Source organism: Pimephales promelas, chromosome 23 (genome assembly GCF_988280905.1).
Source record: "Pimephales promelas chromosome 23, fPimPro1.hap1.1, whole genome shotgun sequence".
Taxonomy (NCBI): domain Eukaryota; kingdom Metazoa; phylum Chordata; class Actinopteri; order Cypriniformes; family Leuciscidae; genus Pimephales; species Pimephales promelas.
In genome coordinates, this window is record NC_142791.1 from 13,443,702 (window position 1) to 13,461,202 (window position 17,501).

General features: G+C 40.9%; 1 protein-coding gene across 1 annotated transcript; it reads right to left on the reverse strand.

The window, feature by feature from the left end:
• Positions 1 to 13,562: 13,562 nt before the first annotated feature.
• Positions 13,563 to 17,140, reverse strand: nrarpa (NOTCH regulated ankyrin repeat protein a). Its single transcript, XM_089126287.1, has 2 exons — positions 16,989 to 17,140; positions 13,563 to 16,913 (listed from the first exon to the last, which is right to left on the reverse strand). The coding sequence occupies exon 2, from the start codon at positions 16,482 to 16,484 to the stop codon at positions 16,146 to 16,148; it is 339 nt and encodes a 112-aa protein (XP_088982413.1). The 5' UTR covers positions 16,485 to 16,913; positions 16,989 to 17,140; the 3' UTR covers positions 13,563 to 16,145.
• Between the last annotated feature and the right edge of the window lie 361 nt (positions 17,141 to 17,501).

The window sequence follows — 17,501 nt, forward strand, 5'->3', positions numbered from 1 at the left end:
TTAAATCAAATGTATCTTATTTAAATTTAATTAAACATTTTTTATTTTATTTATTTATTTATTTTTAGCGATGTGCTCTATTTTCCCTCTTACTGGATATTTTCCCTGGATTCCCCAATTGCCAGTGTCCAGGAGAGGTCAGTGTTGTCTACTGAAGGCTATCCTCTGAACACCTCTAGGCTTTGAAGTTGTGTGAAACCGCCTGCTGATCTGATTTCACTGCTGATCTGTGATCAGTTTAATGGTTCTTGTAACAATACTGAAGCATCACGTTCAGGCTTATAAAGCTGACCCTGCATACGGGCAGTTTGGTAGTTTGGTACTTAATGTAAGTCTGAGCAAAGTCCCCAGAAGGCCTGCCAGGCTTCCTGCCCGCTGTTTCTCAGAATTCACGGCTGGTGATGTTGCTGTGAGAATGCTGGGAATATCCGGAGAGGAAAAAGGAACTGACGGCTTTCAGTGACCTTCCGGCCAGGGCCACATCACCTGCTCACACACACCCTCACACAGAAACAAACACGCTGAAGCCGTAGACAAGCATGTGCAGTGGCTCCAAAAACTATTTGGACACTTAATGCATGCCGAAAATGTCTGGATTTCATTGCATTAGTTTCAAAAATATCAAACCAAGATTGCGCTCAGATGTTGCTGGAACTTTTCTCAGAACTAACTTCACGATTTCAGTGGCTGTAAGAAGTCAGTTCATGCTGAGTAACTACAGTTCCTTGACCTCGATCCACTAGATGTTTGACAGCAAAATTAAGTGTCCACAGTATTAATACAATAAAACTGCACAATATGTGTAGTGTGTGTATGCTGCAAACACAAAGCTACAGCACACTCTTTTCACAAAACACATTTCCAGTTTTACCCAACCGCACACATGCATTGCAAAATCTGAACTTCTTTAGAAATCACACGCTTGTTTGTCATTGTCACACGCTACAGGTGTTTACACAAAAAGCACTGTGTGAAAATGCAAAAGCAAATGTAAGGAACCGCCCCTGTCTTCACTAGTTTATTTCAAACCCGCATCCACCTTCTGTGTATAAATGTTTATTAGGGATTTACTTTAAGACCTGCAATAGCGATCATATCACGGTTGGGGATTTTTAAAAAAATGCATATCTCATCCTGAATTTTTTTTTGTGAAGTGGACATGAATGACACCTCAAATCGTGCAGCTTGTTGTGAAGAGATGTACTATTACTTTTACCACCCTGAACACAACTGCATAGCAACACCCTGGAAACCACCTAGAACACACTAGAGCAACTCCACTGCATTAATACAATCAAACTGCACAAGATGTGTATAGTAACACCTTGGAAACCATCCAGAACACATTAGCAACTGCATAGCGACACCCTGGAAACCACCCAGAACACATAACTGCATAGCAACACCCTGGAAACCATCCATAACACATTAGCAGCTGCATAGCAACACCCTGGAAACCACCTAGAACACACTAGAGCAACTCCACAGCATTAATACAATCAAACTGCACAAGATTGGTATAGTAACACCTTGGAAACCATCCAGAACACATTAGCAACTGCATAGCAACACCCTGGAAACTCCCCAGAACACATGACTGCATAGCAACATCCTGGAAACCACCCAGAACACATAACTGCATAGCAACACCCTGAAAACCACCCAGAATACATTAACAACTGCCTATCAACACCCTAGAAACCACCCAGAGCTCACTAGAGCAACTCCACAGCATTAATACCATCAAACTGCACAAGATGTTTATAGTAACACCTTGGAAACCATCCAGAACACATTAGCAACTGCATAGCAACACCCTGGAAACCACCCAGAACACATAACTGCATAGCAACTCCCTGGAAACCATCCAGAACACATTAACAACTGCATGGCAACACACTGGGACAACAACACAGCATTAATACACTTAAACTGCACAATATGTGTATATAGTATAACACCCTGGAAATCATCCAAAACGCATTAGCAACTCTACTGCATTTATACAATAAAACTACACAAGTCGTGTACAGTAAGACCCTGGAAATCATCCAGAACACATTGGCAGCATCATGGGTGGAGACAAAGGTAAGCACCACGCACATTTTCCTCAGAAAAATGATTAAATGTACTTTATATTGTTATTGTATGTCTCAGACAGTGGTGAAACACTCTGGCACAGCTGAAAGGTGTTACACATAATTGAGCCTTCTTACTATATACATGTTGAGTCATGAAGTCAGATGAGTCTACCAGCTGTAGAGTTCCTGCAAACCTTTGATGTACATGTTTCCCACAGGGTTGCAGTGGTCTGGGTAAATGAAGGATACATAAGGCATCTTGTGTGTGTGTGTGTGTGTGTGTGTGTATGCGTGAGACTGGGACCAGTTTGTGGTGCTTCTTTGCTGTGGGAAGACTGCTGATGTGTAAATATGAAAAGAGTGTGTGAGCGTCTGCGTGTGTACATGTGTCATGTCAGTTGGCAACTCAGAAAAAGTGGTTTCAGACCGCTGAACAGGATCAAAGCCTGTCAGCTTAGACAGAAGGGTTCACTTCTCCTTCGAGATACACATATGGTCACACACATATACATTTTCACACACATATTCAATCACACCCAGACTTTCCCACAAAGGGCCACGTTGAGTGTGCAGCTATGCAGAAATGCATAGCACACACACACACACCCTTAAAGGTATGGTTCACACAAAAATGTAAAATTCTCTCATCATATATCAACCTCAAGTCATTCCAAACCTGTGTGACTCTTTCTTTTCTTTTTTTTTTCTTTTTTGACTTTGACTTTCCATTGACTTTCATTTGTGTGGACAAAAACAATAAAAATTATTCAAAATATCTTTCTTTTTTTTTGTACAGAAGAAACAAAGTCATGGAGGGTTGTGATGACATGAGGTTGAGTAAATGTTTTGGGTGAACTATCCCTTTGTCCCCCTTTCCAGTTCCCATCCATTGAAAAAGCATGGAAAAAAGTCTTTGGAATTTCTTGTTTTTCACAGAAGAAAGAAAGTCATGCGGGTTTGGAACAACATAAGGGTGATTAAATGATGAAAGAATTTCATATTGGTTTGAACTAATTCTTTAAGCCAGTTTCACTATGTAAATACACGCATCACCACAAGCACTCATTGCAGAAAAACATAAACCACACAAAACATGATTGACCAGAGATGAATTGCACCTCTCTTTTCCATAGCAATTAAACACAAGTTCAAGCAAAAACACGAGTGAACAAAAAAAGGGTGCTTGGATTCCTTTCTCCGTCTCCATACAGGCTCTGAGCTCGACCGTGACCACAGGAAGAGCGAAGCCACTGATTGGTCATTGAGTCTCCACTCAAGCACATTTGTCAGCTTGGTTGTGTACATAATAAAGCCCTCAGCAGGTTAGAATTAACTTTGTCAAACACTTCCCTTGCATATGATCAAAGCAATGCCCTCTTCCTGTGAAGATTTGACCTTCCTTTCATGTGCGACTGCTTCTTTTATTAAACAATAACTTAGCAATGTATTGACGCAATATTAGAGGTGTTCATGCCATTTTCTTTCTTTTATTATTAATATAACTTGTTGAGATAAAGAAACTGCTACTGTACAGTAGAAAAGCTATTCAAATTGAGTCTGTCACTCTGAATAGAAAAAAAAAACTTAAAAAAAAGGTCCCAGGACATATACTTGGGGTATACCTTTCACTGTCCATTAATATGAAAGACAATCTTAAGTGAAAGAGGGACCCTTATTAAGTAAGAAAACCTAGTGGTTTCTACAGTTTTTACCCCTCTCTGTCCCCATTCGGTCTTCCCACGTTGATCCCCACCCCCACTCTTCTCTCCCACCCAGACATCTCTCTCGCTCTCTCTCTCTCTCTTGCTCTGTCTTGGGCTGTATGGGGTAGCAGAGAGAAGGGGAGATGACAATGGAGAGAAAAGAGGGTTGCAGTTTGGGGTCTACTGAATAGTCCCATTCAGCCTGCCCAGTCAAACAGAAACGCATCTCCCCACTCACTTACAACCCATAGTTTCACTGCAAACAACCAGGGCTTTATTCCCCACAATCACTTGCCAGCGCACACACTCACACTTGTGTAGCCCAAAAGGAGTGACGGCATGGCCAGACATACGTACGTACACGCACTCACCCGCAATCAATAGAAGGAGCGCTGGGGTGACACACATTGCCTATACTCAGCTTCAATGTGGAGCAGAAGTGGAACTGGTGAGCGAGATCTAAAGTGCTCTCTAGTGCTGGGTCGACATGTACATGGTCACATGGAATGATCACAGATTCAATGGGAGACATGACAGTGTTGACGTGGTGGTCAAGAGGTTTGTTGCAAGCAGTTTTTGAATGCAAAGGACACTCTCAACCCTGAAGAACTCGCACAGTCAGCAAAGAGATGATTTTAAAGCAGGAAAACATTTTGCTGATGGAATTACACTGTTGGAAGTTACATATATATTAATAAAGCTGGCGTGAAATGGAAACTCACCAATCTGTTTTCTAAATGAATGTTATTGATCTTGCTGCAAACGGTTCATCCACCATGTTTGCTTTCTTTTTCTTGACCTTGTACATTTTAATTAAAATGTCAACTTGATCTTCCAGTGAAATGACAATCTTCTCTCTAGTGATATATGTCAGACTTCTCCAATCATTTATTCTCCTTAAATCCCGCCCCTTTCTTATAATTGAATGCAAGCTAGCATTCAGGTCTGCCTTCATCCAATCAACAACCGACGGATAGAACCAAGTCCAGCCCTATTTGTTTTGTTTACGATAATCCGTTTCACTTGTAGCCTACATACTTCACAATACGGAAGAAAAAATCAGTCGCTACTCTAATCTTTAAAGATACATTTTGGGATGTTTTATGAAATCCAGAAGATGATATAGTTTGTATTTTTGCACTTCATTTGTAGTATGTGCTTTTTTAGAATCTAGATTTTTCCTTGTTTTATCATTCTTCAGGTGAAATGTTTTATTTGTATTGATTAGTAAAAGTAAAAGTACAGCTCTCTTTCACAAGCTGCACAATTTGAGGTATCATTCATGTTATAGCTTGTCAAGAAAATAAAGCTATTGAAATTGAGGCTGTCACTCTGACTGTAGGATTAAAAAAAAAAAACCCTAAAAATTATGGTTCTGACGAGCTAAAGGTAAAACAAAATAAGGTCCTAGGACATATACTTGGGGCATACCAATCACCTAGCCTGGTAATAGCATGCTACTTCACTTTGTTTTGTAGACAGAGTCTGGAATGGCTCAATGGGCTCTATGCACGGCAGTATTTCCGGTGAAGGTGTAAGGATGCTGGATAACTTCCGCCGATCGTAGAGTCCAATGCAATACAGAGAATTTATATTGAGTTTTATACTCCATGGTTATACTAAAGAAACGTTAGTCACAAAAACAGATAAAACAGACACCACTCGTTGTGTTTATGCTTAATAATAAATTATATTAAATAAACATAACTGTATATAAAATTACATCTTATGTACGTTTCGTTTCAAAGACGGGAGGACAGTAAATTTTGAAGACTCTGCCATAATCCCGTTTTCCTCGGTTTTCCTCCGCTTAAATCTCCACAACCGGAAATGGACGAGCATCCTTGCGTCAAATGCGGAACTTATGCGTGCATATTCGGTTGTTAAGTCGTGACGTAATCACACTCTGGTAATACTGTTTCCGGGTCCAAATGCTGGGTCCTCTCTATCTGCTTACCGCTTTTGCCCGAGTTTTAACATGCCGCAGTGCTGTGTCCCATGTTGTTTAAATAGATCGGAGTTAAAAAAAAAACAAGTGACATTCAACTGTCATTCTACCGCTTTCACTGTGACGAGAAAGAAAAGAGAAAATGGCTGCAGTTGATAAGGTAAGTTACAATTCTTTCCTTTATCCCTAACACCCACTGGCGCTGAAGCGAAGCCAGTCCTTTAAGAAAAGGGCTTACTCTAACGTTATGGGTTGTAACGTTAAGATATGGACGAGCGGAGCGCTTGGACCCGGAAGAGGCTAAACGTCACGCGTGACGTCAGACTTAACAACCGAATAGCCCGTAGAGAAGTGTTTTCTCTCTCGCAAGGGGGCGCTTGTCTGAAGTTTAAAATCATTGGTTACCCGTAAGCCAATCAGATAAGTTTATTTATGACGTGTGGTATGCGCCGACACAGCCAGACATCATGCATCGAACTCAAATCTATGATCGAACTTCCACTGTAAACAGGGAGCGGCTCTTTTGTGAGGGCTGCAAAATGTGTGCCAACCGGGAATGAACAATTCATAAACTAGGTTATTTATATGATTTACTGAGCTGCGCAGCGTCGGCACGCCCTGCTCTCACGAGTCATGACTGGGTAATAGGAAGTTAATTTTACTGACTCTGAGTCAGAGTCATTTTGTTTATTTAATGGCTTTAAATGTTATAATTTTAACAGCCAAATTCCCCGATCACATCCAGCTATGCAATGTTGATCATATTCTGAATTAAGAAATCATAATACAGTAAAAAATTATTTACAGGGAACATAAATAATCTCTTTACCTCCCGAGTGTTACGTTCATTTGTCATGTGACATACGCAATGAACAGAACAGATCGTTCATGAATCACCTATCTGGGACTAATGCAGCAGGATGTCGAAACGAAATATGGTGGATTGTTGTTATTAACAATAATGTGATAAGAGCACGCCAGGAGCATTCACAGTCGAGGAGACCGACGTTCTTGTCATGGCCGTAAGAGAGAGAATGACGTTGTATGGGGGTAAGTTATGTCCTTATATATGTGTCTTGCCACTATATAATAGGCCAAACAGGTCTGACCCATCATTACTACAATTAGCCTGACAAATTTGGGTAGCCTAAATGTGTAAGCTTGAAGTGTTAATATGTTTCCTTGTTATAATGTATGATTTGCAAAAATAAAAACGGCTGCATCTGTGTTGATGAGAGAATCAAAGTGTATGCACGTTGTGCACAAGCTACATAATGGCCAGCATGCGCCCTTAAAATAGCTTTATTTACAACGTGCAAAGCGCCACTGACTTTAGACTAGTTTTTTCGCGTTATATGGCATGTTGGTCTTTGTTTGTTGTTGCCGGTATACGTTGCAAATAGAGGGGCGGCAAAAATTGTTTTTCGCCTAGAGCAGCAGAAGTGCACGTGCCGGTCCTGGCTGTAAACATTTGATGATGCGAGCGAAATACCGGAGTGAACATGGCTGTAAACGACTTTTGCTTCAGTTTGAAAAACCCCGGAATGTTCTCCATAACAGAGCGAATTGCATCCCGAGTCTCGTTTCGGTTTTCGATTTCTCTAACCTGCAACGTAAAACTCGGCGCTTAGCGCCTACGTCACGGCTCTCAGTCTGCCCTCTGCTCGTTAATTGGCTGGCTGTTTTCAGACCGGTGGAAAACTGAAAGATAGGCCAGCTATCTCAGACTGACTACAGGAGCGAAATGAAATTAGCGGAAGTAGGTCTGACATAGTCAGGCTACCGATCATCATCCATTAATAATACACATTATGGGTGGTGGGATTTTCTGCATTTTATCTGGGTGAAACCGAGAAAAATAAAAGTACAGCTCTCTTTAACAAGCTGGACAATTTTGAGGTATCATTATAACTTGTCAAGAAAATAAAGCTATTGAAATTGAGGCTGTCACTCTGACTGTAGGATTAAAAAAATCGTAAAACTTATGGTTCTGACGAGCTAAAGGTACAACAAAATAAGGTCCTAGGACATTTACTTGGGGTATACCAATCACCATCCATTAATAATACACATTATGGGTGGTGGGATTTTCCTCATTTTATCTGGGTGAAACCTAGAAAAGTAAAAGCACAGCTGGTATTATTCATATTATAGCTTGTCAAGAAAATAAATCTATTGAAATTGAGGCTGTTACTCTGACTGAACGATTTAAAAAAATCGTAAAAAAAATATGGTTTTGACGAGCTAAAGGTACAACAAAATAAGGTCATAGGCTAGGACATATACTTGGGGTATACAGATCACCATCCATTTATAAAACACATTATGGGTGGTGGGATTTTCCTCATTTTATCTGGGTGAAACCTAGAAAAGTAAAAGCTCTTCTGAACAAGCTTAACTATTTGAGGAATCATTCGTGTCTGTAGCGCAAGCAGCGTGAAAAGAACAGTGTGGTTATTGCACAAATTTGAGCTCATCCGTACTTTTCACGTGACGGATAAGTTCACTAATTACCTTTAGTGAAATCTGACTTTCTGAAATCTGATGAACCCAGACACAGACGATAGTCACATCAGAGCGTCCAGCTGGGTGAGGTCAGCGCCCTCTGGTTACAGAGACCTGAACATGTGTAGAGAAAGAGAAAGTCTGACCCCTGTGCTCGCACCCTACTCCTTAACCTCAGCTCTATGTGTGTGTGTGCCGGGGAGCGCCCTGCCCTTGAAGCCTGTTGCACGAATGCGTCGCTGACCAGACATGCCCTCCTAAACACACACTCACACACCCACACCCTCCCTCTTTATGGTCTGTTCAGGAATGAGGCAAACAGCAGTGAATGAGACGCACAATAGCAGAACAAAAGGTGCAGGCAGCAGGAGGGTACAGCGATGTGACAGGGCGAGGGCTGTGTGTACGTATGCATGTGTGCGTGAGTGTTAATGCGCGTATGCTCCATATGGGCGCTCCCTCGCGCAGAAAGGCAGATGTCACATGAGCGGCCCCGCCCCGCAGGCCATTGGGTCACGCCGCTCGGGGACACGTCTAAATAGCTGAGCAGGAGTGAGGACGGGGCCTCTCCCCAGCTGCCTGCTCCATTTACACATAACCATATTCATGCACTGAAGCGCCGGGTTCCCCTCCTGCTTTGTTAGTGCTCTTTTTTTAATGTTTGTTTACTTCTCCATGCTGATTTCTGCTCAATTGTCCTCTGTCTATCATGCTTACCGTGCACACACTTCTCTCTCTCTCTCTCAGCATAAATATCACACAAAACGTTTGTGCATTTAGGCTGCTGAAGTACAGGAAGTTTAAAATAGTTTATTGTCATTCCAGTTATATAAAAGTACAGTAAAAGCAAGATGCATTTATATATCTGTAGTCATATACCAGAGCGGCCTTGCAAATTATACAGACACAGCAAATAAATTACTGTAAACAATACAAGCACTAAATGCTGATACTGAAATAAATGAATGCAAAATATCAATAATGTACATGCAATATTTACGTGTATATATATGTTGCTTTAAGGATGTTGTTACATATATACACTTTGAGTGCCATATTGATTTTATTAAGGGTTTCTACACGCAATATGGTATGTATAGTGGTACAAAATGACAATTCATAGTTTGATGTGTTCAATGAGACGACAGTAGAAGTCATTCAAGAATTCACTCACACTAGTTTCCATTTTGTGTGTGTTTGCACATGTCTGAAAGCATTAATATTAGGGTTTAAAACCAAGATTAGTTTTCATGTTCACCTATAAACAGGGCTTGGGGCTTGTTGTTTAATCCATAAAGTCCATAAATATGGACAGTTATAGGGTTTTTTTTTTTAATTATAAATGAATACAGTCACATATTTGGGCTTGTTAGCACTTGGCCATATCACATTATATTTTGTCTGCTTCATTGTTATTAGGCAAGATGATGTTTCTCACTGTTGCAAGTCACTTATTGTAGGCTTGTTTTGTCAGACTTGTTTAATTCTTTATCACTTATAAAGATGCATCTAACCTCATAATCACAGATTTTCAATCTGTCTGCAACATTCAGTAATTTTGAATGAATGAAAGCGACTTTAATTAGGCATACACTCATTTTGAATGCACTTCAGAGTCGTGTCTATCCAGAATCAATATGTGTCTTGGATGATATTCAGGCCTTGGATTGAGAAATCCTGTTTTAGCATTTACATGAGAGATGGTCAAGGTGTGGGCCGCCATGTAAAACCTGAAGGCCAACACACACTATATTAAGTAAATCTTTGCTTGAAAGTATAGGGCAGGAATATTGTTAGTCTTCTCATATGGCTTTATCTTTATTTTGATATTTCTCCACTTGTTATGATGATGCAGAGTCGTATGATTCCCTGTCATTTCCCCATCTCTCTATTCCCGAGGTTCATTAGCATAGCAGCTGCTGAGTGCAGGGTGTGTGAGGTGGAGACGGCTGGTGTGTGCGTGCGTGTGTGTGAGTATGTTTTGGAGGGGGTAAATGTAGGGGGGATCTAATCAATGGTGGTCCGTCTGGGAGTTGAATAGCGATGAAGCAGAATCCAGCAGGCTGGACAAAAAAAAGAGGAGAGCATAGAATAGAATGAGAGAATGAATGTGCTTGTCACTGTGTGCTTGAAAAAGCACAGAGCGGAGCGAAAGAATGAAAGAGAGTTCAAACAGGAGAGGAGGGTAAGGAAAGACAGGCCTTGCCACCTGTCTCATTCTCTCTGTATTTTTCCTCTCGGTTTTCAATACCAGAGAACTTTGTTTTACATATTTAACAGCATGCATTAGTGGGTTTCTCATATTAAGCAAAAGTAAGCAGTTTTCTTTGCTTTGACAGTGTTTAAGATCACTGATTTTATAAATCTACATTTCCGCTTATGTCACCTGTTAGTCAGCCTAGTGCACACTACATCGTTTTTTGTTTTGTTTTTTAAATGCCAAAAGCAATCATATATAGGACAAGGACATCGTAAGTTGAGCAATCAGTCAGTGCATTTTTAATAGTTTTAGAAGTAGAATAAAGCGTGTAACTACATTTCATTGCAAGTTTAAAGGGTTAGCTCACTTTGAAATTAATTTTTGGTATGTTTTAGCTTACCTCAAGGGCATCCAAGATGTAGGTGTCTGTTTTCACAGTAGTTTCAATTTTGATATTTTTTGGTCAAACCGGTGTTGTCTGTCAGTCATATAATGGAGGTTTATGGGGTCCTCCTCAAAGAGCATGCACAGAGAAGTCAAAATTAAACATGATTTAATGACTCGTAAATGTAAGTACACATTGATGGCCTAAGGCACGAAATGAGCGGTTTGTGTGAGAAAACGAACAGTATTTATATCGTTTTTACCTCTTGTAACCACAGCCATGTCCAACTGATCTGAAGGCATGGGCGCTTGCGCTGGAAGTGATCCCTTGCGTGTACGTCACCCATTGTTTACAGAGATTTCGGAATTTTACCTTTCACTAAACATATTAAGATATATCGAAATCGTCTTCCATTGCGATTTCCTGTATATCTAAATATGTTTAGATCTTCACAGTGAAAGGTATATCTCTTCACTTCCGGCGGAACATTCGGTTCAGTTGGACATTGGATAACTGATTCAGATCATTTGGAAGTGGCTGTGGTTACACAAGGTAAAAACTATATAAATACTGTTCGTTTTCTCACACAAACCGCTCGTTTCGTGTCTTAGGCCATCAATGTGTATGAGTCATTAAATCATGTTTAATTTTGACTTCTCTGTGCATGCTCTTTGAGGAGGACCCCCTATATATGACTGACTGACAGACAACACCGGTTCGACCGAAAAATGTCTTTCAACTGTACATTTTTAATTGCATTTTTAACCCAACATTTGGGGTTGTCTGACGCAAATTCGGGTTGAAACAACCCAGCATTTTTTTAGAGTGTAGAGTGAATTATTTTAAATAAGTAAATTTGATGCTCCAAAACGAAATACAATGTTGGTCTGATTTTAAAATGTTACAATGTTGGTCTGAATACCAAAAACAAACAATAAAACCGTTTCATCTTTAACACCATAGCTCAGCAGATGAGTGCATTTATTGGATTATACTGTGTTTGAAAGGAACTTTTCCTGGTAATAGTTGTGGTCATGACTAAGCCATTGAAACAATCATTCATCTTCATTCCCTTCTGGCTATAATGTTGCCTGCCTTCTGAGAATTCGCAACATTTTTTGCAGCCACAAACATGTTTTTCTCTGCATGTGTGTACTTGCACCTGGGCAAGCTCAATGTTCTGCGGCCTTTGTGGAATTACAAGGAAAGTATGTGAAACTACCGATGCGAATCTGTCCGTGCGGAGAGGTCGTTTTTGATCTCTGAAGCACTTGCGGTGGATTTCCACAACTCTGAAGGTACGGGGAAAACAAAACATTCCTGCGCACCTAATTACAAAAAAAAAAAAAAAAAAGAAAAACCTCTAACTCAAAGCCTCCACTTCACATTCTCCGCTCTAGAAGAGGAGCATGTTTCCTTCTCGCTCTCAAGTACATTCACAAAATTCTTTTTCACATTGTTGGGTTTACACATCCCTCCCTCTCTAGCTGGCGGTGGGGGAAGGCTAGCGCGCACAACGACGGGACTCTGTTAAAATCATTTCCAAATTCCTGCGATGATGTGTGTCGGGACTGAGGCACATGAAGAATCTATTAGGGGGCCTCTCTATTGCACTCTGGGAAGGTGGCCAACTCAGCCGCCGGACAATGGAAATCCAGCTCAACAATAACATCCTGCCCGGGGAATGGAGGGGGGCATGGAGGGGGGTGGAAACAGAAAAAGGATGCCATTGAGGTCACAGTCTTCTAGTGAGGGTTGTCTTCAAAAGCATGCAGTAAACTAGGTTTACCTGCAGAAAACAGCAAGCAATCAGAGCTGTTTCCTTGTGTTCTGCTGCAGTTCGGATTACCGTTGCAATAAAGCAAGCTCTGGGCGACGTCAGATCAAGTTTTGCGGTTATTTGTGAATTTCAGAAATGCACGAGCTGGACATACCACACTTTGCACTAATAAATCAGAACAGAAACAGAAATCAACACACCAACTCTCTCATTTCATGAACGCAGAGAACATGACTTAATTTCGAACGCTGTTAAGTGTTTCCAAGTTCACTTTCACTTGCGAAAAGTGATTAGTTGACTTAACTTAAAAAAGTGAGGAAACCCTGTTGCCTTAAAATTAAGCATAATCGAAAAAATTAAGTTATGTGAACTTGACAATTTTTTTTTCAATTACACGTTTACTCAATTTTAAGGCAATCGGTTTCCTCACTTTTTAAGTTAAATAAACCTCATGTGCAATTAAAACATTTTTTCTTATGTGGAATTGTCAAGTTCACATAACTTTTTTTTTGTTCAATTACGCATGAAGTTTATTTCTTATTTTAAGGCAACGGGGTTCCTCACACTAAGTCAACTGATCACTTTTAACAGTGTTAGAAGTCCAAAAGAAACTGAGGCAGAACTGCATGCAAATGAACAATTAAAAATGCTTGATATGGTAAAAGTTTGTAAAAGTATGAAGAAATGCAATGAGACTCCCAAAGAACAGAAGGGCAGAGAGTTGCTGCATGCACAGAGTAACATAAAACCCACGCAAACACACGGGGAGGGGATCTGTCTTTAAAACAAAATTACCCACAACCCCCTGCACTCTTTTATCCAGCATATGAAAGGACTAGGCCAAATGAATGACAAAAAGGAGAGAATGGAAACTGGGGTCAGGTTGGCCCAGAGAGGAGGCCCAAACCAGCCCAATTCTTCCTTAAAGATAGAAAGAAACTCTCACAGCCACACATTGAGGAAGGTTTAATTATTTCTTTACTGGCTTGAACACACACACACACACAAACACACACACATACATACATACAAAACAAATATACAGCACTCATATTCTCACCACGCGTGAATCACAGTGTTACAAATGTTCAAAAAAAAAAAAAGAAAACTTACAAACAAAACACACAAAAAAAGGAAACAGAACATTCGCATCACTCATAAAACTTTTGTTCGCTGGAGACACAAGATGAAAAATAACTTGGTCCAGATAAAAGAAAAGAAAAAATACAACAGCACTTTTACTCATTCATATACACCTATCCAGTCATTTAACCCCCATGCCATAAATGTTATGACAAATAGTGGGATAAAATAACTATACATCGTGCAATTTATTTTTGTTACAATGATCTTACCATCACAAGTATTATTCCCCTTTATTAACATCAGGAGGAGAGCACTTCAAATAAGAAAGTGCTCTGAGATATCAGCGTCGATATATCCATATATACCATATATGTATACACATACACCCGATCACAGAGATACAAACATCTTTGCGAACGTAATGTTATACGATGTAACACACAAAAAGAGACAATATAACCTGGAGCTTTTTTTATACAATAGTATTTTGTTGTGATCCTTTTTTTCTATTTAGAAAAAATAAAATGTTGACCTGAAGTCAACGAATTAACGACAGTCATCATCAGTGCAATATTTTCAACAAGAGTAAAAATATCAAGTTTAAGACAAGCAATGCATATTTTTTCTGCCTATACCAATCGAATAGATGATCATGAGAATCACATCTGTGGTGTCCCCAGGTGTACGAGGAGCTCCTGGTGTGGTTCACCAGGTGGAGCGAGAGGGGCTGGAAGCATCAGCAACACCACTGAACTGTGGCATGAGTACAATCACACATGCTCACACAACTGCATGGGGGTTATCGCAAAAACACGACAAAGAAACTGAATCTAACTGATATTTGTCCCCATTCACTCACCGTTGGCCATTGTGTCAAGAAAAAAAAAACTAACGTAAAAGCAGCATTGAAACAAACATCAGGTGCCATGAGTCGTAAAGGCGGCAGGCAGTCTTTTTGAATGAATTTGTCAATGTTTCCTGCAACAGAAGTCATAGTCTTCTCAATGTTCATATAGTCCTGCTCAGTAGTAACTATTGGGTAAGCCTCAGCTCCTGCAGTTACCCGACCAGGCACTAGGGGGCGTAAAAGGCTCCACATATATGTGCAACAAAACTCCCTGCATTTAATAGTCATGCAACGCATTTCACTTTTTGTAACTAAAATGGAAACAAAAAAATGGCAATGCAAAATTAAGCACTTGGTTGAAATAAAAACTACAATGTCTCACACCATGCTTGATGAAAGGAAAAAAAATGTTTCGAATAACCAATGGATCTTAATTTTGGTTCACGGAGATAAATTGTCCCGAGTGAAGATTGTTTAATAAAAAAAAAAAAACCCGAATGGCAATAAGAAAACATCAAGTACAATTACCCAAACAGGGCATAATGATTCTGTTGAGCACTAGTGGGTAACTGAGAAGGGTTAAGAAGAAGGCTTGAGAAAGAGAGCATAATGATATTGTCGAATACTTTCAAGTCGAGGTAGCTGATGCAGAGAACCAGAATAAAAGTAGAAGGGGACGCATTTCCCGGGAAAAAAAAAAGAAAGAAAAAAGATGTAGGGGGGGCGTGGAGAGGAATCTCCACACGGGACAGTTTAGCCTGTAACGAGTCCGAAGCAGCTTATAGGTCACCCTACATACTTTTACACTTAGGCTATAGTCTTAAAAATAACCACAACATAATTTAAATGCATCATCTCAATGTACCTTCATAAATAAAAAGACAAACCCAGCCTGTATTCACAGTGATGACCAGGGTGTTAATTCAAAAATACTGAAAAGAAGATTATAAAGTGTGTCCCAAAGGCGACTTTCCTGACGTTTTGATACAAAAAAAAAAGCGAAAGCAGCGGTTTTTTAGTAACACGTTAACCATAGACGTGGGTCGCACTGGCCTGAAAGCTGTGTGGAAGCCGTCTGCTAGGTGAAGGCAGCGCACAATACACTACTTGTATAGAGAAACACAGTAAAGCTATGTGTACAGTACTTAAGAATAAGTCAATTGTTATTTCCGGGGACACAATTCAGCACTGGTCACCAATGCCACACGATCTGATTGATGAAACGACTTACGGTTTGTATTAAAGACAGTGTTTAGCCAGAGGATGGCGTTCATTCTGGACTTCAACTATTCCAGCATTCAGCCACAGCATCAAGTGCCATCTCGATTTCTCCAGGTGGACAGGTCAAGAGGTCAAGCCCTGGGTAAAGCCACACAGTCCAGATCTGATGACTTACACATTCAATAAAAAGCTATAGTACCAACGCACATCCCCAAACAGGTTCTCGTCGCCAGATCTGACCATATACGTTACTCACGGGAAAGAAAAAGGCTACAGCCCTCATTTTGGTTTAAGGTACAAGGGAACTTCGCCGCCATCTGTCGTGTCAAAGCTTGGCAGATCAATGCTAGTTTCAAACGAGCCCGGTCTTTCCGCGTGTTTCTACCGGATCACCGCGCGCCGGAGGAGTACTTGGCCTTGGTGATGAGGTATAACACGATGTCTTGGTGTCCTCCAAACGCGGCGATGTGCAACGCGCTCCATCCCTCTCGGTTCGCCAGCCGAATATCAGCACCGAATTTCACCAGCAGTTTCACGAGCTCCAAATTCCCGTCGATGACCGACTGATGCAGAGCCGTCTGTCCCTCGGGGCCGAATGAGTTGACGTTAAACTCGCAGTTGGTCATGTTCTGCAGAAGCGAATGGAGCTCCTTCGTGTTGCCTTTCTTCACCGCCTCCTGGAAGACTCTCTGCGGCGCCGAGCACGTCGATATCTCCGCCTGGCTCATGATGCTTTAACCGCCTCTTTTCGCCGTAACCGTCTCGGGTACTTGGATATAGTCGCGGCTTTACTGGACTAAAACCAGTTTAGGCGCGTGAGACTAGCGTATATCCCAAAAAAGGACAAGTAAACGACACACTTGGTGTGTAAATTGCAGTCACTGATTATGGTGTAACGTTATATATCCAAAGACCTAGCGAGAAAGTTCAGTGATCCACAAGGCGCAAGTCTCCGTGTGCGTGTGTGTGTGTCTCTCAGTAGCAGCACCAGGTTATGGCAGAATATGGAGTTATTTAGTGTGAGAAAGGAGGCGTGTGAACGGCGGTATCTCCGGTTAAGCGCATCGAGGTGCCGTTAGGTTTAAAGACGTCTGAGGTAAATTTACCTCAGCAAATGCGTCTCTCGCGTCCCGTTGTGGTTTATTTGGCAAGGGTGACTGAAATAAACACAGAAACTGTTAAAGGACTGTCCCACGTTACATCTAAAACTGAACAAGTAAAGATGCACTTGCCTATTTACGTGTGGACGGGTTGAAGTGACTCAAATGACTGACCGCTTGCCCGCTTCTGTTTGTCCGTCGCGCGGTCCCGGTAATTCTCTGCCCAGAGATGTTGCCAGGGGGATATTTTAGACGAACTACTTTGCATAACAATAAGTCTCTGTTGAATCAAGTATTGTGGAATGGGAGGGGTTGTGCGATGCTGATTGGCTGAGTGGTTGGCTTGGGGGAGTGGCCACGCGTTAAAACTGAGAAATGGGCGTGTCTCGTTGACCAAACATCCCACAGCAATAAAACGACTGCGTTATTGGGTTATTATGCACACATTCGAGAGAGGAAACATTTTTAAACTGATAAAGAACCACTTAAAAGATGGACATAAGTCGACAGCAAGGCTTGGGTAGGGCTTTTATTATAGACCGATGATTAACATTACATATCTTGCCAAAAGTAATCCGTACTCAATTTGGGATCATATCTGGAAGTAGGCTATTATTTAAGGAAAATATGCACCTGTTATTACGG